The sequence below is a fragment of the Cetorhinus maximus genome, chromosome 12 (genome assembly GCF_964194155.1).
Source record: "Cetorhinus maximus chromosome 12, sCetMax3.hap1.1, whole genome shotgun sequence".
In the NCBI taxonomy this organism is placed as follows: Eukaryota; Metazoa; Chordata; class Chondrichthyes; order Lamniformes; family Cetorhinidae; genus Cetorhinus; species Cetorhinus maximus.
Genome location: NC_135890.1, coordinates 29,820,499 through 29,846,346, shown reverse-complemented (window position 1 = coordinate 29,846,346; position 25,848 = coordinate 29,820,499). Strand labels below are relative to the sequence as shown.

The 25,848-nt window shown below is 42.1% G+C and overlaps 1 protein-coding gene across 2 annotated transcripts in view; it reads left to right on the top strand.

The window, feature by feature from the left end:
• The window catches only part of LOC144687340 (voltage-dependent calcium channel subunit alpha-2/delta-1-like), a 693,974-nt gene that overhangs the window by 624,339 nt on the left and 43,787 nt on the right, over positions 1-25,848 (top strand). For both annotated transcript variants that reach the window (XM_078553326.1, XM_078553325.1), the window contains one exon: positions 23,513-23,597. In XM_078553326.1, coding sequence (XP_078409452.1) covers positions 23,513-23,597 — 85 coding nt within the window. The remainder of the gene's footprint in view (positions 1-23,512; positions 23,598-25,848) is intronic.

Sequence of the window (25,848 nt, the reverse complement as noted above, 5' to 3'; positions counted from 1 at the left end):
TGTCTCCATACCAACTGCTCAGGTGCCAAAGTCAGCTCTACCGGAATCACCCAACTTAATAGCCACATCTACTGCTCACAGACAAGCCAAAGACTGATTTGTATATTTTTTTTAACTTTTATTTTTGGACTCAAGTTCTCATTTTTGATCTCTATGTATGTGTGTTGCATTTTTATTATTTTTTCTCTGGTTTTTAGTAGCTAATAAACTTGCTCTTTCTTTGACTCAAGAAAGGCTGATTAAATTGGTTCCTTCTAAAACATAAATATATTTGGACTGGGAAAAGGGATCCTTTTAAAATTAACCTTGTTGCGACCAACCGAGGGGGTTGAATAATGAAGGGGTGCCAGCTCATTCCTCCCCATTAGGGAAGTTAACAATTTGGGGTATCTCATCCGGGATCATAACAAATTGGGGGAACCTCGCCTGGGGACCAGTCATAACACTGCCCTCCCTCTTCCCCCCCTCCCACCCACTCCCAAAGCTTCTAAGACACTAGAATTTCCAGAATCTCCCATTCCACTGTGTTTCATCCTGAGATTTAGCTTCTCAACCCTGCCAGAACACAAGAGCCTCCTAAATGCTGCCAGACATTAGGATTCTCCACTGCTGATGGTGCTGTACAGATCCCACCCATTCACTGCTGCCAAATTGTAAGCCCCAGGAATCCTCGAGTGAGGCAGCCCCCAAATTTCAACATACCAGTTTTAATGGAAAGCAAATTTCTGCTCCATCGTCTGCTAAACCACAGGAGTCTCCTTCTACAGCCAGTAAACCACAGAAATTTCACACATTTAGTGCTTTTAACAAAGTAAAAATGCCCCAAGGCATACCACAGGAGCATTATCAGACAGAATTTGACACACAGGCACACTAGGAAATATTAGAACAATTTGGCCAAAGGGTAAGTTTTAAGGACTCTCATGAATCCTGTGAGATTACAGCAGCACTCCTCAATGCTGTCAAACTCCATAATGACCTCTTATTGCTGCTTAGTAGAAAGGAGAAAAGGCAAGAGGGTCAAATGGGGAAGAAAAATGGCCTTTCAATGTTGAAAAGGCCACAGAGCAGCTGGTTTCCAGTCTTGAGAAAAGCAAGTTATTTCAGGAGTATTTGGGAGTATTATGCTGTACTGCTACTGGGGCAAAGATAAGTTCAAGTGTGCCAGCCAAGCAAAGCTGAAGCAGGGAATATTTTAAGTAAGTTTCCAACCGATGGAGAGTTTATTTTTTAAAGAATATTTTACTGTATTATTTTGTTTTGGCTATTCACCAAGGGACTTTTCTTTTCAGAAGTAAATATAAGTAGGTGATTAAACTGCTGGTCCGATCTTAAGACTGAAGTAACTGTACTACTCCTTGATCGATCAGTGCCCAGGCAGCAATCCCAGTGGTTGCACCAGGTTCGTGCCCATTGTGAGCCCAGTCTAACACTGACCTCACCAGAGTTAGTGGAACCAATGGGGTGGCGCCTCACTGGAATGTGGAACAACTGTGGAAGTTTGTGATTATAGTATTCCATTAGGAATCGATACTTAGGCCAAGATTTTACCTTCGCCGGACGGGCGGGAGTGGCCCCGAAGCTGCCCGCCGCCCGCAATTGGGGCCAGACCGCGATTTCACGCTGGTGGGCCAATTAAGGCCTGCCCAGTGTGAAACGCGTGCTTCCATGCTCAGCGCTGCCTGTGTTGGGAGGGGAGGGAGAAGGGCAAGAGCGCAAGTTCCAGCATGCGTGCAGGTGTGCGCTGGAAAAGCTCCCTGAGGCACAGAACTGCCTCAGGGACATGAAGAGTTTTGAAAATTCGAAATAAAGATTTTTAAAATGTTAAAAAAACATGTCCCCTCATGTGACTATTTCCCGCCCGTGGATGAGCTTTCGCAAAAAATGCAAAGGCCGCTTGGCCTTTTCGCCTGTCTGCCATCCATAGGTTGGACAGGCAGCAAAAAAATTTTATTCAATTACATTTTTAAAGGCTTTAGTAGGCCTTTTAATTGTCGGTGGGCACGCTGCCGACTCCTGCAAGTGCCCGCCGACCGAAATATCGCGGCATTTTACGCGCGAGCGGATCGGGCGCCCGGCTGCCCGCTCAGTGAAAAATCTTGCCCTTAATGTATATTCACTTAATGAAAATATCAAATGCTGTAATGCTGCACAATGAGAGCAGGAATGCCCCACTTTCAATCTCCACTTTTTTTTAGATCAGCTATGTAACTCAGGAGAACAATCAGCTTGGATCACTGCTCCCGAATGATGCTGTAACTTTGGCCAGAAGGGATTTTGAATCTCAGATGAGGACTGGACAGGGGGTTGATTGTGACTCTCCTCTCCCTCGTTCTTTTCCTTTGGTCAAATAATCTGCCAGCCTCCACTGCCCAAAATTTCAGTTGAAGAAGCCACCGCTTAGGTGAGACAGTGGGAGCTGCTCGCACAGACTGACCTGGTAGCCAAGGAGCAGCCACAGCTTTCAGCAGGAGATGGGGTCAGGGGAGAAAGTGTTGGAGTTGAAGTATAACATTAATGGTTTTATTCTAAAGTGCATACGTTAGACATGGTACATGTTAGCATTAGGAGTAATTGCATGGATTATAACTGGCACCATTTTCCCTTAGAGAAGTTGCTTTAAGGTGTGCGAATCGCTTCAGTATCACCAGGTCCCTTGGGATGGTCGTATTGATAATTAGCTTACGTAGTAATTGGATGCTCATCCAGATTTAAACTATTGTTATACTTTAGCCCTCTGACAAGTTCCATTATCATTACTTAAAATGGAATGGGGAAAGAACATGGGAATTAAGCTAAATGATTGTTCCTTGAGTAAGTCAACATCCCCAGAAGGAAAGAACAGTTTGGACCAGCACTAGTATTTCCTGGTTTTTACTGGTATTCCATTTTAAGGTATACAAGACCAATTCGGACCCAGTATTCTTATTTCCCAGTTCTTACTGTCTTTTTGTTATGCATACGCACAATGAGACAAATGGCCTTCTTTTGTGCTGTTAAATTCAAAGGGTTGAGAATTTCCCCAGAGCTCCCTCCCTCTGAAGCTCAATTCCATCGTGTTTCCAGTAAAGATACAAAGGCAGAACAGGAGCAGCACCAAGGAAATTCAGGCCATCATATGGCCAGATTATAGCCGCCGGTGTGTGGGGGCGGGCCCGTGATGATGTCGGGTGTGTGTCCCAATGTCATTGCATGTCATTTAGATATTTAGTTCGACGGGCACGTGCCAGAGGTGGCTGTGAGCCTGCTCAACTGTCAAAGGCCTATTAAGGCCATTAGGAAACTAATTAAGCCAATTATCAGTGCTGCCCGTGTTGGAGGGCAGGCAAAGAGCCCAAGCGGCCTTCGCGTTTTTCAGGAAACCTCATCAACGGGCGAGATGATAGTTTAATAGCCGTGCCCGCTCCTGCCCAGCCTGCCTGACACAGGTAAGTTTCTGACCTATGATCCCAAGGCTTGACCATTCCAGAGACTTGACAACAGAAACCTAGGCTGACATTCCAGTGCAGTGTAGTGGGAGTGCTGCACTGTCATGGATGAGATATTAAGCTGAGGCCCTACCTGCTCTCTCAGGTGGACTTAAAAGATCCCTTGGTGTTATTTTGAAGATTAGCTGGAAAGTTATCCCTGGTGTCCTGCTCCATATTTATCCCTCAATCAACAGCATAAAAACAGATTATTTGGCCATTATCATTTGCTGATTGTGGGAGCTTGCTGTGTATAATATGGTGACCAGATCTCCTGCATTATAACAGTGACGACAGTTGGCTGTAAAGTACTTTAGGATGTCCAGAGGTTATGAAGGGTGCTATATAAATGGAAGTCTTTCTTTCTTTAAAAGCAGTGACTGAGAGGAGGGAGAGAGAATCAGAAATAAAGAGAACCAAAACAAGTCAGAAGTGGACCCAAAGCAAAACAAATTAATAATAAAGAGAAAGTGAATCAGATAGAAAGCCAGATTACAAGAAGATGAACAAAGCCAGTAATGAGAGAGAAGTAAGAAAACAGAAGCGAGAGAAAACACATAAACCAAAAGAGAGAGAAGTATCAACCAGAAAAGAACAGAGACGGCATAAAGATGAAAAACGAGAGAGAGATCACAAACCAGGGAAGGTTGGAATGGAATTGAAGGTGGGCAGTGAGAGAAGGCCACCTAGAGGGGGAAGGGAAAAGATGGAACTATAAGGAGAGGCAGTTAGACACAGATGAGGGTGAGAAAGGAAGGGGAAGGGAGAACAACTCAACCCAAGGAAAAGACAGAAGGAAGGAGCAGAGAAAAAAACAGAAAAAGGCAGAGTTTACAATAACACAGGGAAGAATACAAGATTAAAAATGGATGGTGGGAGATACCTGAAGTGAAAGAGGACAGAAACACAGAAGGGTATAAGGCAGATGCACACAGTGAAAGGGAAGAGATTTATAAAAGAGAAGGACTCAGAAAGACTCAATATGTCACACTCAGTACTTCCCAGATCCTGGCATACAGCTGCTACTGCGTAGGTACCAAAAGACCCCTGGCCTCCCAGCCCCCGAACCTTTTCTTCAATACTCCCACACACCTCCACTCCTCCCAAAGCCTGCTGCCACTTTCTACTGCTCCCACACCCCTGGGCCATCATTACAGTGCTATTAAAATCCTGTTACTCTTCATCACCATGAGATCTACTAGAGTGTTTCAAGGAAAGAAAACAAAACAAAAAAAAACCTGGAATGAAGGCTAGTCACAGTAATGATGACTGTGAAATAATTATTAATTGTTGTAAAAACGCGTCTGGTTCACTGGTGTCCTTTAGGGAAGGAAACCTGATGCTGCCCTTACCCAGTCTGGCCTACATGTCACTCCAGACCCACAGCAATGTGGTTGACTCTTAACTGCCTTCAAAGGGCAATTAGGGAAGGGCAACAAATGCTGGCCTTGCCAGCGATACCCACATCCCACGAAAGAATAAATAAAACATAAATTATTACCTAATGCAAATGGAGACTGCACGAGAAAGCATTAATTGTTCAAAGATTGCAAACTGTTTCAAAAAGAAAATCGGCGAAAACATTTTCCTACATAAATCACAATAGGTTTGCATCCATTTTGAATAAAATGGTTTGCTGTTCAGTTATTCTCCAAATAACTTGATGACTGAATTCCTTTTGAATGCTAAATGATGACAAGTGAATATAATTAAATTTGACTGCAGAATTTATTCATTAAATCCATTGCAGCACAGAATCTACTTTGCAGTTTTCTAAACACTGGGCAGGATTTCCCCCCCGTTGGGGGTGAAGTTGAATTGCAGGCGCGGTGCCATTTAATTGGCCCGCCCAGCGTGACGTCTGCACAGAAGCGCTATGTGCTCCCTATGCGGGCGGTGGGGGGGGAATCCCTAAACCTGAGAGTGTGCTCTTTCACGCATGCGCACGAAAGAGCGCACTCATCTGCCTGAGGCTAAGTGCTGCCTCAGGGAGATCGACTGTTCTGTCACAAAGATTAAAAATAGAAAAAAAAAATCCCCGACATCTCCCCTCATGTGACACATAATTTGTTTTTAAACTTTAATAAAATTTTTAAAAACCTACATGAAACCTCATCCTGCCCATGGATGAGATTTCATGCTTTTTCTAATTCCCGCTGGGGCTCCTGGCCTGTCCGCCAAGCGCAGGCCCATCAATTAGTTAAATGACTCTATCAATGGCCTCAATTGGCCATTGACAGGTCGGCGTGTGCACAGCTGATTTTGCTGCGCCCCCGCCTACCTGAAAATTTAAATGGGGCGCGGTGACGTCAGGAGTTCCGCCCGACGTCATCCTGCGTCATTTTACACGTCGGCGAACAGGCCTCGCCCCCACTCGCCGACGGGAAAATCCTGCCCAATGTTTTCTTTACCCAATAGTTGCCTAAATAAGGGGAAAGTGTTCATTGTAAAAAAAAATGTATGAAAACAGTAAATGATCCAAAAGTCAGGCTGGCTGCTCTTGTTGCCACAAGGTCCCTGGCACACAGTTACAGCCGGTCCTCATCTCTTCCAAATGATGCACATACTCCATGGGGGGGTACTTCTTAATTGGAACTGTAGATCCATGGAAATTGCACCTAATTGGAATAACAAATCATCCCAGACTGTGGGGAAATACAAAAGATTCTTAATTTCAGCTGGTAGCGGTGGAAGTATTAATAGTTTAAAAGAAATCAAAATTAATTGAGTTATTGCAGTCAGGGAATTTTTATGGTGTTTACTCTAGAGGATGCAGCTAATGTTTACAATCTGTTAACTGCTGCACAGATGCATTCCAGTTTGTTGTGAAGAATTTGGATCAGAAAGTAATTGGACGTGGACTTGGTATGAGGATACCCCTAAATAGCCAACATTTATTATGGATAATGGTAAACAAAAAATGGAGTTTTAAAAATGTAAATATTTTGTAAAGTTGACAATATCTCCGTCTAATTGCTTTTTGTGACGGAGAAAAGAATGTATCTGTGTTTCACAGGGATCCACTGAATGAATATGTTTATGTAGCACATAAACCTTTGTGGAAATATACCTGAACTTCCAAGTAATCCATACAGATGAGTCTGGCTATAATCCCCTGCAGCAAAGGATTAAAAGTGTTTTGGAAAAACCTGCTTCCCAGTTTTATGTTTCACAAGTGATACCCCAGTGTATAAATTTAATGAGCTTTGAGAAAGATTAGAACATAGAATGGCAAAAAAAGCAGGAAAGGCAAAGGGGGTCTGCAAAAATTCAGTATCATCCACTTAGGAGAACGTACAAGCAAAGAACTACTTGGTAATGCATTGTTTTCATCTCAATGGAGCCCTGTTCAGTGACATAATCCATCAGGCCTGGAATCATTCTCTTTGAAGCTTATTGCATTACCTATATCTGTGAAGTTGATGCACCCATTAACTTTTATGCATCTGGCTTCTTCTGTGATTTGGAGTGTGATTATATTGACATCTTCCTGTCTCATGTGTGCACCTGTACGTGTGAAGTCACAAAGCACCAGTGATTGGGCACAACACGTTTCAGGGAGGCTTCCTGTGTTGTTCCAAACATATCTATACTGTGGTTTGAACCATCTCCACCCGACGCCTTCATGGCTGTGAACTACAGAATTTAAACCGATCACTGCAAATTTATTTCATTTGCTGGCTTAAATTAGGAACACTTTTGATTTCCAAAGCAAGAAACTAGAGTGTATCACCTTAACTCTTACTTAGTCCGTAATTACTTGGAAGATGCTCTTGGCTGTGATGCACTTTGGGGTGTACTGAAATTATAAAGAGCGTTTGTTCGATCAGCTTTATTTACGGCTGAGAGGTTTTAGGTTATCTCGATAGGCATTCACTATGCTGACAAACTCTATTCAATCTTCTGCCTCTGTGCTTCACTGCCATCAAAATCCCATATACCAAACAGCCCAAGGCATTTTGTTATCTATTCAGCTGATTTACTGAGTACAGGCTTCCAGTTTCTGAGTGATCTGCTGTGCCCTTTCATAATGTGGCAGAATACAAAAAAGACAAAGCAAAGAACCATAGAACGAGAGAAAGAGCAGAGGCAGCTACATTTTTCTTGGCTTTATTCATATGTATTAACCACTTAAGAGAATGACAAGCCAAGATAATAGGAAATATTAGATATGGCCAGCCTGAAAGGAAAATAACTGAAGTGTAACACCAAACAAAGTCAAAGTAGTCATTTGAAGTTAACTTTCTCTTCAAAAAGCAGAAAATGCTTTAGACACTCAGTTTGCCAGGCAGTATCAGCAGAGAGAGAAACAGTTCATATTTCAGGTCATGGCAGCATCAGGTGGCAGATTTCAGTGAGGGCGTCCTTATGAAAGTGCAGACGTTTCACACATTGTTCCTTGCTGAGGTTCAGGTAGGAGAATTGCTCCCTAAACATCCTGGATGGATGTGGCCTCCTGCTGACAGACCTTTTCCCCCTCCTCCTCTTCTAGCAGCTCATCCTGCTCTGCATGGCATCGTGCTCCAGTGTGTTATGGACTTTCAGACCATACTTTAAAATTTTGAACAAAAACAGACTGTTAAAATGGCTGCTGCAAACCCACGTGACCTTTGGCAGTGTTAGCTCCAGACTCAAGCAAATATCTCATTAAATATGAACATTCACAGCCATCTGAGAAATCCGCACATCCCTTTGTTTAAGGATAGGACGTCAACAAAAGGACTTTAGCATTCCAGCTGACTCGACTTTCTGGTTCACCATGGACAAAAGGCACATCAAAACTCAATGTGTGTTAGACGAATGTGAAGGGGTCCACATCGATCTCCCATTGTGTTATAATGGTCCCTCATCTGAATCCAGCTATTAGGTAAATTTCAAGTGTCAAATGACAACACAGGATGTTTATCGACACCCACCTTATTTGGAAACGGGCTGTGGGCATGTAACAGGTCACATGGGTGAGGCAGCCATGTTTGTTGCCTGCTTCTAAAACAGTAAGAATCAGTTCTGCAGAGACAGAGACCACCAGAAAGCCACCAAACCAGCTGCAGTCAACTAAGCAGCCAAGGTACTAAACAGAAATACCTTGAAAGTGGGAGAAGGACTCTCCCAAACTTGTTCCAAATTCAAGTTCACCTGATACCTGGAAACTAAAGTATGAGAAGTCTTGCAGCTTACTGAAAATCCTCTGCTTACAAGACCCTCACTTCAACTAAAACCATCAACTAAAACCATCAAATGTTAAGAAACATTTCCTGGTTTTTTTTTGAGAGAAGTTAACTTCAAATGCCACATAGGAGTGACTGAGACAGTTATACTTTGTAATTGTATTGTTTTTTTTTTCACCTGTAGCTAATCTTTGTGCAAGTGGGTGAGATGTTGTGTTTAAACCCCTGGGGTAAGTGTGGGATAATAAATAACATTCCTTATTTCAAAACTCACAAAAACGCTTGCTGCTGGAATTACTTAAATTGGCTCAATCACTCTCAGGATGAGAAAATACACAAACCTCACATAGGAACCACATCGATCATGGACAGTAATAAAACATGCAAAATCTGTCCGTGACAATGGGCTCTATTCACTTTTCAAGTCATGCGTTATTCAAGGGGGAACGGCTGTTACTGCAGCCATGTCTGAAGCAGAAGCCTTCAATTCATCAAAACCCCCTTCAGCACCTGCAGCACCACTCCCTGTAGTCTTTTGTAACATTCAACAGCTATAGGAAACACCAAATACTTGTACAATTAAAGCAACAGCCAGAAGAAATCAACCAGCAACTAACCTGTAAGTTGTTAATGATCCCTTCAAATCGCATTGATGAGGGATCTTTCGTGCCTTAAGGTTAAGAGATGGTGTTAGCTGGAGCCTTGAGTTCCAAAATGGCACCAGTAGCATCAAACCAGCGTTGCAAACAGTTTGCTATCATGATGTGCCTGCCCAGCATACTTCTTGTGGACGTTTACTGTGCATGATAATGCAAAACGGCATCCTGCAATTCACTCCAGAGATGTTGGTGTCCTTTTGGACACTAATTTGGAGCCCTAAGAGCGCTCAAAGAGCCCTGAGAACAGGAGCTGACAAGTCTAATTTCTTGCCATACATCTTAGCAAAAAATATATATCTTAGCTGTGTGCTCATTGCTCAAGGAAACAAAAATAGCTGAATTTAAAATAAGTTTCTGATTGTCAGTCATGCCCTATCACTAAAAGCAAAAGCCTCAGGTGTATGGTGTAGTGCCAGCAACAAGTACTCCTTGCATATGAAGCATATGGTTTGTAAATTGGTGAACTATTAGAATCACAGATGGATTTAGTATCAGAGTATCCTAAATTTTGGATTATCTATGGAAAAGGACAAGGAACAATCTAGAATAAAAGTACTTAATTGGCAAGGACCAATTTCAGTGGGTTAAGAATGAACATGGTCCAGGTAAATTGAAAGCAAAGATTGGCAGGCAAAACTGTACTCAAGCAATGGACGACCTTTTGAAGAAAAAGTGGTTAGGGTATGGGCTAGGTACATTCCCATGAGGGGGAAAGGTAGGGCAACCAAAACCCGGGACCACTGAATGATGAAAGAGGCTGAAAGTTAAATAGAGAGTAAGAAAAAGGGTGTATATAACCTCTGGTTGATAGTACAAGTGAGAACCAAATGGAATATAGAAAGTAAAAAGGAAAATAAGAGGGACAAAAAGATGAGATTGGCAGCTCACATAAAAGGGAATCTAAAAGTCTTGTACATGCATATAAATAGCAGACGGACTGTAAGAGGAGGGCTAAGGCTAATTTGAAACTGATAAGGACACCAATGCATGGGGCCAATGGGCATGGCTGAGGAACTAAATGAGTACGTTGCATCTGTCTTTACCAATGAAGAACATGCTGCCAAAATCACAATAAAAGAGGAGATGGTTGAGTAATTGGGTAGGCAAAAAATTGATAATGAGGAAATACTGGAAAAGCTCTACTTAAAGTTGATAAGTCCACCAGTTCCAGTGGCATGTATCTTACATTACTCAGGAAAAGTAAGGGTGGAAATTGTAGGAGTACTGGCCATAGTTGGTCCAGTACTTGTGTACAGGAGTGGTGTCAGAGGACTGGAGAATTGGGAATTTTACACCCTTGCTCAGAAAAGGTGTAAGGATAAACCCAGCAACTACAGGCTAGTAATTTTAACCATGGTGGTGGGAAAGCTTTTAGAAACAATAATCCCGGATTAAATTAACAGTCACTTGGACAAGTGTGGATTAGTCAAGGAAAGCCAGAAAGGAATTGTTAGAGGCAAATTGTGTTTAACTGGTATAATTTTTATCCATGAGTTTTTGATGAGGTTACAGAGAGTGTTGATAAGGGTAATGTGGTGTATATGGGCTTCCAAAAAGTATTTGATAAAGTGCCACATAATAGGCTTGTCAGCAAAGTTGAAGCCTGTGGAATAAAAGAGACAGGGTGATAGGAAACAGAAAGTAGTGATGAACTTTGTTATTCAGACTGGAGGAAGGTGAACCAAAGGACACAGATATAAGGTAATTAGCAAAAGAACCAAAGGTAACATGAAGAAAAATATTTTTGCACAGCGAGGGGCTATGATCTCGAATGTGCTGCCTGAAAGGATGAAGGAGGCAGATTCAATAGAGTTTCTCAAAAGGGAATTGGATAAGTACATGAAGGGGAAAAAATTGCCGGGCTATGAATGTTTTACTCATGCAGAGAGCGGCCATGGACTGGACTGGCTGAATAGTGGCCCCCCGAGCGGCAACAATTTTATGAGCAGGCGGGCACGTGCCCAACCTGATTGGGCGTAAAATAGCGCGCGATGACGTCAAGCGAGCGTCCCAAAGTCATCACGCTCTCACGCGATATTTTGCTCAGTGGGAGTGTGCGAGAGTCGACAGTGTGCCTGCCAACAATTAAGAGGCCTATTAAGGCCCTTAATCAAATAGTTGAATGCTATTTTTTGCTGTCCGTCCAACCTTATGGGCAGAATTTCCTGGTCGGCGTGCAGGGGCGAGCCCGACACGCCGACGCTTAAAATGAAGCACAATGATGTTGGGCCTGCGTCCTGACGTCATCGTGTGCCATCGTGATATTTCGTTCGGCAGGTGCACACTGGAGACGGCTGTGTGCCCGTTGAAATGTAAACGGCCTATTTAGGCCATTAAGAAATTAATTGAACCACTTGAGAGCGCTGTCCATCCAACCTTAAGGTTGGCGGGCAGGCGAAAAGCCCAAGTAGCCTTCGCGTTTTTCAGGAACCTCATCCACGAGCGGGATGAGGTTTTCTGAAGCTTTCATTAAATAAATAAATTTGTTTTCATAAATATAAAAACATGTCCCCACTCATGTGATACAGTCACATGAGGGGACATGTTTAAATAAAATTTTAAATCAAGTCTTTAATTATTTTAATATCCATTCAACCTCCCTGAGGCATGGAGCTGCCTCAGGGAGATTGCTGCCCTCGTTCACGCGCATCCATGAAAGAACGCAGGCCCCGACTTTCCCTCCTCTCCCGCCCACACAGGTAGCGCTACCATATTACGCTGGGTGGGCCTTAATGGGCCTGCACGCAAAACTGGCGGTGTGGAGCCGATCGCGGGCGGCAATCAGCTCCGCGCCCATCCCCGCCCAGCCCGCCAGCCTTAGGAAAAACCCTGATCTATGGTTGGCGGGCAGGCCAATCGACCAAGTGGCCTTTGGAGTTTTCATGAAACCTCATTCACAGGTGGGATGAGGTTTCCAGCAATAATTTTTTTTTTTAATTTTTGCACCTCATTTTTAATATGTCCCTGTTCATGTGACTGCGTCACATGTGGGGACACATTCCTCTCATTTTTAAATGCTTTATTTCTGTTTTCACAATTCTTCAGCTTCCTGAGGCACCCCTGTTCCCTCTGGGAGCTTTCAGTGCGCGCTCCCCCGTGTATGCGCAGGCTTTTTCACCCGCATTCCTGCTGCCCCCACCCCAGCAGCGCTGAGCTCCTCAGCACACATTTCACGCTGACTGGCTGTTAATTGAACACCAATGACACCAATGGACACCAAACGTGAAATCGCGGTCGGGGGCCGCACCTGGGCCTGCTTGATGACCAGAGAATCCTGCCCTATGAACCTATTTAACAATATAGGATGAACAATCATTCATCAGTACTCTTGTATTTTGGTTTTGTGTTCTCATAATGCTGTGAGTTGAAACAGAAACTTCAACACCAATAAGGAAAATAATTTCAATCTAAAGTAGAATCGTTCAGGGGGAGATCTGTTTCATATTTTTATGTTTTGGATTTCTTCTTACCAAGGTTTGTAGACTTTGGGCGGAATGTCAATGTGGTTCTCCATGGGAGAGCATGGAATAGGATATCTTAGTGTCTAGAATCTCCTTCAACCACAGCCCCTCTCAGTTATTAAGCGAAGATTAATATCAGTGAACAGCTAACAAAATATGACATCAGTTTAGCCACGTTAATATTTGCCAGCGTTTTGTGATTATATGTTTCAAACACTTTGCTGTTATCTTAGAGCTTTTGACTCTTCTAGGTAAGCTAATAACATTGTTCAATCAAAACATTCAGATTGTAAAATAAGTACCAAGTGGTACTAACAGCGCAGGGTGAGACATTTTGCCTAAAAAAATTTGAACCCATTACAGTGAATCGTAGTTCACTGATATCCTTTCCCTATAACATCCATGAGTCATTTGGGACCAATTGATGCCTCCCACAGATGACTCAATTGACCTCGGGGTCTTTGCCATTTCATTTACTGCAGTTGTGTTTGATGGAAAAGGCTATGAAACATAGCTTTTTAAAGTGTCCCTTTGACGAGATGCCAGAGATATAGAGCTGCTTGGGTTTTATTGCAGACTGAGGAAATAGCTGGTTTCCTGAAGAGTGCTGCGCTCTTTGGTGATTTTATTTTGAAAGCACAGCCACCTGTATGAACAGCCAAGGTCAGATTAAATCATGTGGTCTAAATGAAATCATTGTCTGAGTGAGAATAAAATAATATGGTTTATGTTAGTGTCATACTATGGCTTCTAAGAAATGTATAGGTTAGGTGCCAATGAGCTTTTCGTTTTGAAATCACAATGATTTAGTGCATTTACTTGTGTATATGCATTTTTCAACGATTAGATCCATCAATAATTGTAATCCAAAAATAGGCCTTGAAAATAGCCAAACTGTTAGATGTTGCGCCTTCCTTTAATTCAAGAAATCCAAGGGCTGAAGTTTAGTTGCTATTGCTGTTGGCAGTGGGATGGCTGTACTACTTTTAATCTTTCAATCAAAATATATTGCTGAAAAAAGAGATGTGTTGCTGAAACCTTTTGTCTTGCCTTCCACAAATGCAAGAATGCCAAATTTCAAACAATTACAACAATTTATGCTACAGGAGAAAAGGGTACTGATTGGTCGGCAAGTCGACTCTGGCTGAGGCATTGCTATGGAGAAAACAATGGGGAACTATAAGCTCCCCAAGCTCCTAAGCAATTCAAAAAAGGTGCAAGGCTTGAACATATTCTTTTTGTTTGCAGAGAATGCATATGAATGTATGTCATTTCTAGCAAGTGTAAATGAGCCATGTTATGAGCTCAACTGATTAACTTAAATTGGTTGTTAGTGCAGCTATTAGCACACTCGGGGTTGTTCAGTAAGTGCTGCCAAATCACAGAATCAATTCTGATGGTAGATGCTTTGTTTCGTGTTTACAAGTGCAGGCTGGTTGAGTATGTTCTCTAATACAGTTGTAAAGGGGATGAAGGAGCAGAGAGTTATATGTATGAATTATTGGAGGCAGCAGGGCAGGTTGGGAGAATGGTTTAATGGGTCTTATACATAGGGGCTAATGTAGGAAAGCAAGAAATTTTTGATAAACCTGGATATAACATTGATTTGGACTTGACTGGAATATTGTGTCTAGTCCTGGGCACCGCACGTTTGGAAAGATGTGAAGACTTTAGGGATATGGTGCAGAAAAGATTCATGAAAATGGTTCCAGGGATGAGGAGTTTCAGTTACATGGATAGAGTGAAGAAATTGAGGCTGTTCTCCTTGGAGAAGAGAAAGTTAAGAGGAAATTTGATAGAGGTGTTCAAAATGAAGGAAGATCTGAACAGAATAGATAGGGAGAAATTGTTTCCATTGGCGGAAGGATCGACAGCGGTTTAAGGTGATTGTTAAAAGTAGCATGAGAAAAAGTTTTTATAGGTGGCGAGTGGTTGCCTGAGAAAGTGGTGGAGGCAAATTCAATCGAGGCTTTCAAAAGGGAATTGGATAATTTTCTGTAGGAAAACATTTTCAGGATTATGGGGAAAAGGCCGGGTTAGATTGTTGCACTTGCAGAGAGCCAGCACAGCTGTGACGGGCTGAATGGTTACCTCCTGTGCTGTAACTATTCTATGATTCTATGATAAGGTATGTCAGAGCATCCAATTTTGAGTACATTGGGACTTCTTGCACATGAATTCTGAACGGAGAGTCCTTTATAAACCAGATATTTTAAGACTTTGAAATACTGTAATAAACTTGGGACTGAAAATAACCCAAGCCGACAGAGGGATAGAGCAGCGTAACTGAACTATTGAACTTGATGGGGAACTTGTAGAGTCATGCAACCTTGTGACACTGAGATTCAAATCCTTCCAATGAGGTTACAATGTGCGTATTTTTAATTAGAGTGCGCCACTGAACTCCTCAGAGAGACCATATCTGAATTTACCTAGCGCATCATCAGATTACAGTCTATGCCTGTTGATAACCTAATGATTTTGCTGCTATGAAATGTGAATATGACTGTGAGAAAGTGAACCAAAAAAAACTTAGAAAGACAGACCCAGCATTTATATCACATTCTCAGGCCAGTCCAATGTGTTTTACAATGAGTGGATTCATTTTGAAGTACAGTCACTGTTGTATCTTAGTCAAATGTGGCAACCAATTTGCACATAGGTGGGTAACACAGCAAATGAATGTTCAGCTAATCTATGTTTCATGGTGTGGGTGGAGGAAGGAAACTTTTTTTTCCAATTCATCCTGAGGATATGTGCGCTGCAGACAAGGTCGACATTTATTGCCCATCCCTAGTTGCCTTTAAGAAGGTGGTGGTGTGGTGTAGCACCCACAGAGGTGTAAGATAAGGAATTCCAGGATTTTGTCATTAGCAACGATGATTGAACAGCCAGAAATCTCCAAGTTGGTCTGGTGTGTGACTTGGATGGTCGCCTTTGAATAATTGCTACAGGATTATTTATGTGCACTTGAGGCTGGTAGTACCGTCAGCACTGCAGGAGTTCTATCAGTACTACATTGAAGTTGTTACGACCAGTCCCCGGGTGAGGTCCCCTAATTTATTGTGATCCCGGACAATCGAGGTATCCCAAATTGTTATGCTCCTGAGTGAGGAGGGATGAACTAGCTCCCCTTCTTTATTCAACCCCCCTCGATTGGTCACAACAAGGTTAACTTTAAAAAGGATCCCTTTCCTCGTGGATACCTTTTCTCAGTCCAAATATATTTATGTTTTAAAATGAGCCTATTTAACCAGGCTTTCTTGAGTTAAAGAAAGAGTGAGCTTATTAGTTACTAAAACTGTGAAGAAAAAAATAAAACGAGCGCAACATACACACAGATTAGAAATGAGAAGTGAGTCCAGAAATAAATGTTTAAAAATATATGCGAATCAGTCTTTGGTTGGTCCACGAGGAGTAGATGATGAAACGTTGTGGCCGTTAAGTTGGATGATTCCAGTAGAGCTGACTTTGGGCAGTTGAGCAGTTGGTTTGGAGATTCTTGGTTCTGCAGGTTGGCTGAAAGGAGTTGTCCTGTTTCTTTTTCTGACTGTGGCTTTGCTGACTTGTGACTTGCCTCCAGCAATCAGAGAGAGAGAGGTTTTTACCTGCAAGCGTAGGAATGCCTTGTTGATGTTCTTCAGCTGTGACCTTCACAACACACCCTCGCACGCCTGGCCTGGAACACCAAAACTAGCACACAGAGGTAGGGTTGCAGTTGGCTTTTTAATCCCTTTTCTTATATATTCCTGGAACGGAAAAAACAAAGGTGTATTTTGCCCAGATCTGCTTTCTTTTCAACTCACATCATGTCTACAGTCTGGGATAAAACTCACAGGAGATGGTTTCTGCTAAGATGGTAATCAGCCTTCATTATCTCTGCAAACACAGGAGATTACAGCTCAGTTTTTGCATTGCACATTTTCCTTTGAAGTGTCTCTGTCTGAAGTCGCCCTTGACACCTTTTTAGGTGCGACATTCCGTTTTCTGGACTAGTTGGTCAAGTGCAATCCACATAAGAATTTTCTAGCAAGTAGTTAATTTACAGTGCCAGCCAGCTTTTGCTTATAGGTCCTTTTTAAAAAAAAACACATATATTACTTAAAAAAATTCAATATAACCATAAGTAATTTGGGGCTATGATCCATGGTCATGACAAAGTATTGGACCAAATTGAGTTCAAGTCTGTAGTAAAGTTCCTGATTCAGGGTGAGAATACTATCAACTGAGCCAAAGTAACACCTTGGCAGTACTAATAACATATAGCAATTGTGCACAAAAATGTCACTGGATGGCCTCCATTAGAGTTTTTGATCAGAATTTTCTACTTCTATGCTATTTAGCCAATGATTTATCTCCTATTCACTAGGTGGAAAAATCAGGACCAGCAACTGTAAAAGTGGAAAATAAATTGAATTTGCTGAAGCCTGTTCACCCTGTCCTGCAAATAATGATCATTTTATCTTATAACAATTCAGATGTATTGCAGTGTCACGTAGTCAAACTAATTTGATATGCTTGTTTTTTTCTACATTTTCTCCCAATCCCTGCCGACTTTGGTCCTATGATCCTGAAGTAATATTGTTAGAAATATACAATTACAACTAAAGAGGAAGTATGGAATTGTATTGGTCCCCTTATTTAAAGAAAAATGTAAATGCATTAGAAGCAGTTCAGAGAAGGTTTACTAGACTAATACTAGGAATAGGTGGTTGTCTTATGAGGAAAGGTTGGACAGGCTAGGCTTGTATCCACTGGAGTTTAGAATACAGGGTGGATGTGGAGAGGATTTTTCCTCTTGTGGGAGAATCTGGAACTAGGGGTTATGTTTAAAAATAAGGGGTCACCCATTTAAGATAGAGATGAGGAGAATTTTTTTCTCTCAGAAGGTCACGAGTCTTTGGAACTTCCTCAGAAGGCAGTGGAAGCAGAGTCTTTTAATATTTTTAAGGCGCAGGTAGATAGAATCTTGATGAACAAGGCAGTGAAAGGTTATCGGAGGTAGGCGGGAGGTTACAATCAGATCAGCCATGATTCAATAACAACTATTAAAAAGGAATTGGATAAGTAGTTGAAGGAGATAAAATTGCAGGAATATGGGACAGAGTCAGGGGTTGGATTTTGTTGGGCTGACGGGGGTCTTGCCCACTGGGGAAACCAGCAGGGAACCCCGTCAATCCCATGTGGGAGGTAGTAAGTGTTCTTCAGGCACACCTTTGAGCCTTCCCTGGGATTCAGGGCCCCAGTGACACAAGTCGCGCCTGCGAGAGCTGCTGACCAATCAAAGGAATTTATGGCAAGGATTTTTGACCATTGTAGCACCGGGGGAGGTATGAGCCTAATTGACATCCTGCTGTCGGCGGCCACGAATCCTGCATCAGTCCTTACGCCCTCGCACATAATCGGGGAGGATTTTGCCATTGCCAGGAGGCTGATGCAGGGCCTCTCCCACAATTAAGTGTGCCCAGCGACCAGGGTTCCCACCACGACAGGCTGGATTAAATCCGACCCAGGGAATGGGACTGACAGGATTGCTCTATGAAAGAGCTGGCAGAGGCTTTACTGGGCCAAGTAGCCTACTTCTGTGAGCCAAGTGTAATCTATGAGCCAAGCCACAAGCACCTAGCTTGTCGTATTCGTAATTCCTCCTAATTGTTTTATTTATCTTTCAAAGTAATTAAAAGGTGTTGGAAGATTTTTTGGTTCCAAGCTGATTAGGAAAGTACATGACAACAGCATAAATGCGTATTTTTTCTTTCTGATTTTCAAGTGCTTTGTGAAAGAATCCTTACTATGGCTGAAAAATCAGCCTCCAATTCCCATTCTTTACAAAGATGTATCCACTGTGCATTTTTGTAAGGAATTATGCTTAGAGCTAGAGGTAACCTAGTAAACATGGTAATAAGCAAGCCTGGTTGCTTAAGCTTATAGTTCTGCTTATAGTCACATGACTGAGAGCTGTACAAGTGAACAAACACACCGGTCGTAAATTGGAGTAACTACTAGCAAAGCAAAAGTGGTTTGTAAAATAACTTATGTTTGAATGAGAACTTTGAGGAATTGTGGAAAAATTTGAACAAATTGCTGATCTTTGTACGAAAACCAATTCCAGAGTCTAAAAATCAAAAGCAGAAGAGACTTATGCACAAACAAATGTCTTATACAGAATGACCAAGCTTCTAAAATATACTCAATTCTTGGTCATTTTAATAGTAGATTGATATTTATTTTGCTAAGCATTAACCTGATATAGAGTCAGAAATCCTTGCCACAAATTCAAACTGGACAATTATACAATCTACCCCACAAGCCATATTCCCATACATCACATAAATAACTCTTTAATGAGTTTCTTATGAACTCAGTAATGACTCAGAATCAGAATTCCTGATCATTAACACTCACTGTTTAAACTATTACAACTGAAGAGAAAGCATGGAGACAAAAAGGATGTCTAGCCAGTTATAATTTTTTGCGTGCATCTAGCATGGTTCGCTAAACCCTTTTCCCAAGTCTCACTTTGTGTGTAGCCTGAATAATTTGGCACTTCTTACAAAGTTAGCCACAGAAAGGTTACCTCAATGAGAACATATTCTCCATTAAATAAGGACTGAAGCATAGCAACATACTAATCGTGCATTCTTCATGTCGAACCATTCTTATGAGATTTTTGGCCCACAGTAAGACTTCCCTCAGGTTCTGTGTCACCTAGTGTCCTGATCCCATATCCCTCACGATCAGGATTTTACCTTTATTGCTTAATATTTAGTCATACGATAGCCTCAGGCTGTAACAATGAAACAACTTCTTATGTGAACTGGACCCAGTAATCTCTTGTGCTCCTCACGTGGTGTTTGGTGACTCCTCTGGCTATGTGATTTATGGTCGTCAAGGTAATCTGTATACATGTTTGAAGGTTAATTCATGCATGGATTTCTGCTTCCTTCGATCTTCTGAAAGCTGGACTGATGAACACAGTAGTGGGACAGGGCCAACTATATAGCAACAAGCTGATTTATTTTACAAAGAATGTGCCAGTGAACAGAACAACTTTGGAATAATTGCTTCTCATAACAGAGTATACCAAGCTATGCCTGTTAGCAGGGCTATTGCCCTTTCTGACTGGAAATTTCTCTGAAACAATCAAACTTAAGCACAGAGCTTAAAACCTCTGCAGACTATCTCCTTTCTATCTCCTGGAAAGAAAGCCAGGTTTGACCTCTTAGTCTCTCCCAATTATTCATGGTCAGGAACAGGCTAGTCAAACTATCAATTAAACCTGTTCCTGCTCTCTCAGGTCTGGGCTCCAGGCAGTTAAGTGTCACCAAGTTGAATGAAGCCTTTCCAACGCATCATGTATTCAATGGAATGCCTTTAATAAATGTCCATTACCTGAAGTCGATGTGGTATGCAGGAAAACATTCTAGATGGGCATTTCAACTGAATTGTGTTCTGCATTCCCTTGAAATGAGAAGACTGTGAGGAAATATGATAAAATTATATAAAATTATGAAAACATTGGACAAATAGGAACCAAGTAAACTTTTCTGCTATGTTTAGAATTTGAGCAGAAGGGGTGATATTTACAAATTAATGATACTGAAAAAACATAGGACATACAGGAGGAACCATTTTACTACAAGGAATGAAACTGATTACCACAGGGGTGGTAGAACAAGAAATGTTAATGGGTTTCAAGGAAACAGACAGGCTCTTGCCAACAAATAGGAATCATGGTTATTAGAAATGTAGCAAGGAAATACTGTGGATCGTTAGATGGCCCATATGTCATCTCCTGCATTAAAATGGATGGTATTTAACTGTGGCACCTAGAGAGCCAACAAGAACCTCACGTTGCCTCTTTTTGGGAAGGCCCATTGAATTAAGTGCCTATCAGGCAGTTAACTGGGCAGCAGCTAGTCTTCTGCAAGATCAAGGACTCTGGGCCTGAAATCCCGCCTGCCAAGAACTGCCGGCCAATCAGAGGCCGGAAGCTCTTTATTCCTCTGCAGCACCAACTGGGTAGGCGGTGGCTGCCACCAGTACTACAATCATTCAAGGCTGAGGATCACCAATGGACTCAGGCACAGGTGAGTGATTGGGTGGGGGGGAGGGGGTGGTGGAGGGGTCATGGGGGCGAAGGGTTGGCAGCAAGAGAGAGGAGGTGACATCCCTCATTCAAAAGCACGCAATGTCTGATCAAGGGACCTGGCATCGAGATGTGGTGGGGGGGACGCTCTCAGTGTCAATCTGTCCCACCAACTCCCCCAACAACCCCCACCCTGCGACATCCATTACCTGATGTTGACATGATATGTAGGATGTAACATTCTAGACGGGCATTTCAACTGACTTAATCGGGCAGTAGTATGAAGGTGGTGGGGCCTGATTAAATGCCCCCCCACCCCCCAACCATCAAACTTGTCATGGTGAAGGGCATTAAACTCCGCCTTATGTTACAACTAATGTTGACCTAATGTCACTTGTTTGGGTGGCTAAGTGTCAGATGTTGGAAGGCCTGCAATTGGTTGCACAATGGTCTCAAAATTTGTGGGATCTTACTTATGGTTCCCCATGAGGTATGATCTCAGCTCTGGCACTGAGATGTGATGCCATCAAAAATTCTTCAGGAGAATTTTAGGCCACTCTTATCAACCTCTTAGCATCTGACAGGCATTTCAACTGAATTCTATTCTACATTGCCTTGAAAATAATGAAAACATTGCCTTGGAATAATAGTGCATCCTCTAATTAATGTTTAAATATACATAAACATTTGGATCATATTCTTCCTTCTGGAGGGTAAAATGCATTTTTGATTGCACAGTTTGGCAGAATTAAGTTTGGTTGATGATTGATGTGAGGATATAATTATTTTACATAGCGATTTATTTGCAGCATTGGTTCTTTTATAATTGTTTTTTTTTCACTCACTTGAGTTACTCTTAGCCCAGTTTAGAAATTGGGTGTTAAAACCTTCGATTTCTGCAAACATTCAGGCCTTGCAGGTGCCACAGATAAGACGGTTGCCGGGATATTACTGGCAGGGTTAATTCCTGAGGTCGGTACCAAATGAAGGTACCGGGTATGTGCAGGCAGGCAGTAGTGCCCTGGCAGCGATCTTCCAGCGGTGGCCTTTTAGTTGGGCAGGCTGGCTCTCCACACTGCCGGCCCAATTAGCTGGGTCGCTAGCTCTGCAGTGTTGGCAGCGCCACCAAGAGAGGTGGCCTCTGCTGCGGTGACAATGAGAATGGGAGGGCGCCTCCAATTTGAGGGGAGGAAGACAGGCTTCGGTGATTGGAGGGGTAACCAGTGGGACCCCCCTCCCTCGGGGCATGGAGCTCTGGATATGATGCCCCTCCCCACCCCCCACCCAGGAAGCCGCTGGGAGGCTGTCTCCATGCAGCTGACGGCCTCCCAAATGGCGGGGTGGGGTGGGGTGGGGTGGGGTGGGGGGAGGGTTGCTGGGTGGTTCGCTTTCGGGAAAATAGCCACGAGTTGGGCCTTCAAATTGGCCGCCCACCTCCAGTCAGTGGGCAGCCAAGCAGCTACCACTCTCACTGCTGGTAAAATGACCTGGTGGCAGGACTGCATTGAGCACCCCTCCCCACATGGCTCTCAGCATTTTACCAGTCTCCCTACCTCCTAATCCCGTCACCCAGGGCTGGTAAAATCTTTCCCAGTATGTCAGTGCACTGGCCTACTACAACGTGGGGTGGTGGAGCATGAATTCTTGCCCATTATTCTCCATAATCTTAGTTTTAGCCAATTGAGGGTGGCCACAACATGAAGGCAAGATGCTTCTTGCAAAGAAAAAAGTGATAAATAGTCAGTCCACAGCTCTTGTGTGTACCTTCAACAGGCCAATTTAAAACACAAAAGGCAATTGGGTTGACCAGGGTACTCTTGGTTTAAGTATGGTCTGGGGGATAAAAAGAAAAAGAAAGACTTAAATTTATAAAGTGCTTTTCATGACCACTGGACATCTCAAAGTGCTTTACAGCTAATTAAGCACTTTTGAAGTACAACCACTGTTGTACCAAGAAATGTGACAGCCAATTTGCAGACAACAAACTTCCATAAACGGTAATGTGATAATGATCAAATAACCTGCTTTTCTAATGTTGACTGAGGCATAACTATTAGCCAGGACACCAGGGATAACTTCACTGTTCTTCTTTGAAATTGTACCATAGGGTCTTTCATGTCCACCTGAAAGGGCAGCAGGGGCCTCGGTTTTAACATCTCATTCCAAAGACGGCACCTCCAACAATGCAGCACCCTCTCAGTACTGCACTGGAATGTTAACCTTGATCTTTGTGTTCAAGTCTTTGATTGGAACTAGAAGATGAGAAAAATAAACTACAGAACTGGTAGAAAATAACTTGGAAAAAATTAGAAAAGAAAGAAATGAATAAAATACAAATTTAGTGCCAATGACAATGACCAGAGTTAATCCAGCTCCTGCCAAAATGTTAAGTTCTTGTGATCACATGGCTACAAAGGAGACAATGTTGGGGTGAATAGTTAATCATCATATGGGAAAGAGTTCAGGGCAATAACAATGCAGGGTCCAGCACCATTCCTATGATCACCATTCCCATGAGCTGACTTTTATAGGGCCCGAAGCTGTAATGACGAGCGTTGTAGGAGAAGCAATAGTTATTGTGTTCGTGCAATGCTGCTCGAGCACTTGCTCTCTCCTATTTCCGGCTGTGCATTTGTTTTCTGACCAGTCTTTTATCTTTTGTTTCTAGGCAAAACTGATCTGATCAATAACCTGTTACTTGATGCCGGATTTACAAGTGAACTTGTGTCAAACCATTGGACGAAACAAAATCCGTAAGTTCTGACTTCCATTTGGTTTGACTTGTGATAAAGTTTAAAACATAAACTTTTGTCTCATTTCTTACCAAACAATGAATTTGTATCTATACCCTAGGCATGCATGTACATATATAGACATGAAAAGATGCATCTTAGGGAGCTGTCGTTTATAGGATTGTGTTTTGCAAGCTGTACAATGCGGTACAACTGTGTTTCAGTAACATGAACAATTAGTTTGAAGGATGAATTTCAGTAATTGAGCTGATTAAGTAAAGTTGGGGGTGGGAGAAAGGTTGAGTTAGAGAAAATGAATCAGACTTATTAATTTAAGTAGTTTGGTTTATGTTATGTGGTGTGGGATAAGTATTAAGCATGTGTTAGATTTTTAAAAATTGTATACTACACTTAATTTTACAAAAGTATTCACTGGCTCTTTTTTTTGGAACTTGTATAACTGGGGATGAAGCATTTATTTACTGCTCTGCTTCCAGCCTAATCAGAGTATACAATGGCAACAAGTCACCAAACTTGTGCAAGATGATCCTAAATCTCTCACAGGAATATATTGGATGATTGGAACCAGAATGGCACAGGAATACTGTTTCCTGTTTTGCATTGTTTTAAATTAAAATCCTTTGATTAATATAAACTCATATTATACTGAAGCATCAACTATATTTTGCAGAAACTGCATTAAAAAAATTGTGCTCTAACTAATGAAGTCTTGACAGCGGGCAGCGTGTCAATTTTCAGGGAAGCCTGTTCTTGGTTAATGCAGGAACTGAACATGACTATCTACAAACTCAAGACACTGAATGTATGTTATCAGGAGGTATCATTCAATGAAGAATATTTGAATGCTCTTTGACTTCCTTTTTGACAATTGTCTTATGATAAACTAAAGCTAAATTGACAGGGCTGATGAGATGAAAGTTTGCTTTATTGAAGATATCGCCTTAAAGTGTTCTATTTGAGATACGAAACTGTATTGAAACCATAACAAATGAATTCATTTTCTATTAAATTTAATGGATTTCAACTCCTGTAACTTTGTACATTTGTTCACTCGATAGCTGCTCATTCATTTTATACTGGTGTTAACCTCAGATCAGTTTCAGGAAACCGAAATGAGCCAAACAGTATACACAGTAGTTCTTTTTTCTTTTGCCATGTCATGCTGACATGACTTCCTTACATTTCAGAAACAAATGTAACTAAAACGCACGTATAAAACCCAGATAATGAACTGTATGTCCAGATCAAAATCAAATTAAAAATTACGATTTTGGTTTGGATTTTCTTCCAGTCCAACCTTGGGCTTTTTCATTTATGGTTCTGGACCATGGATAGCTAAAATGCTGCAATTTAAAAAAAGTCAAAAAGTGCAGAAATGTCTTTGCTGAGCTTTATCAAGCCTGTCAACATAATGGGAATGTGTGCATTCAATATTATTAAAAGTTATGTGTTATTGCAGTATTATAGATTGGAATTGAAATTAACACAAAATCATCCTGCAACTTCAGAGGCTGGGAGTGCTGGCTGTCACAGAATGTGATTCTGGTCCTAGGTGATTTTCCTCAGACAAAGATAATGTGCATGTTTTAGACAGGCTCGCTGGTCTCTGCTGGGGGCGTCTGTCCAAAGAGGGAGACGGCGAGTAGTTGCAACACTGTGATGTTGCTGGCACCTTCAGTGCTAGCTGTCAGATTTCTGGAAAATAATATTTTAATTTTTTTTTAAAGTTGCCTAAACATGTGCAATCAATCACCCTTGGACACTATGATTAGAATGGCCCATTGTAGGGATCTGATTGCTCTTTGGCCTACATTAACCACATATCACTGCTCCAATACCCAACACTAGTTCATGTTCGGTATGTAACATCACAAATTTAAAAAGAAGTTAAACCTGCCATGGTAGATCATCTTCCTCAGTTGAACCTTAGCCACAGCCATTGTATCGCTCTATCTATCCTCTGTTATACATTTGGTTGAATGCCTATTCTCTATCTCTGCTCTGTTCCTTCCAGATCACCATCCTCCTCCACTTTGTCCCCTCCCAAATCGACCCCTCAACCTCAATCTGTCCTAACTGGGCATGATCTGAACTATCCCAGAAAACCTTTTATCATTCCCACTCTACCACAGCCCCTGCTGTATTTCCGGAGCAAGAGCTGGAAAGTGTTATTAGGCTGGATAACTCTTTTACAACTGGCAGAGGCAGGATGAGCTATTTGATCTCCGCCTGTGCTGTACATTTTCTGTGT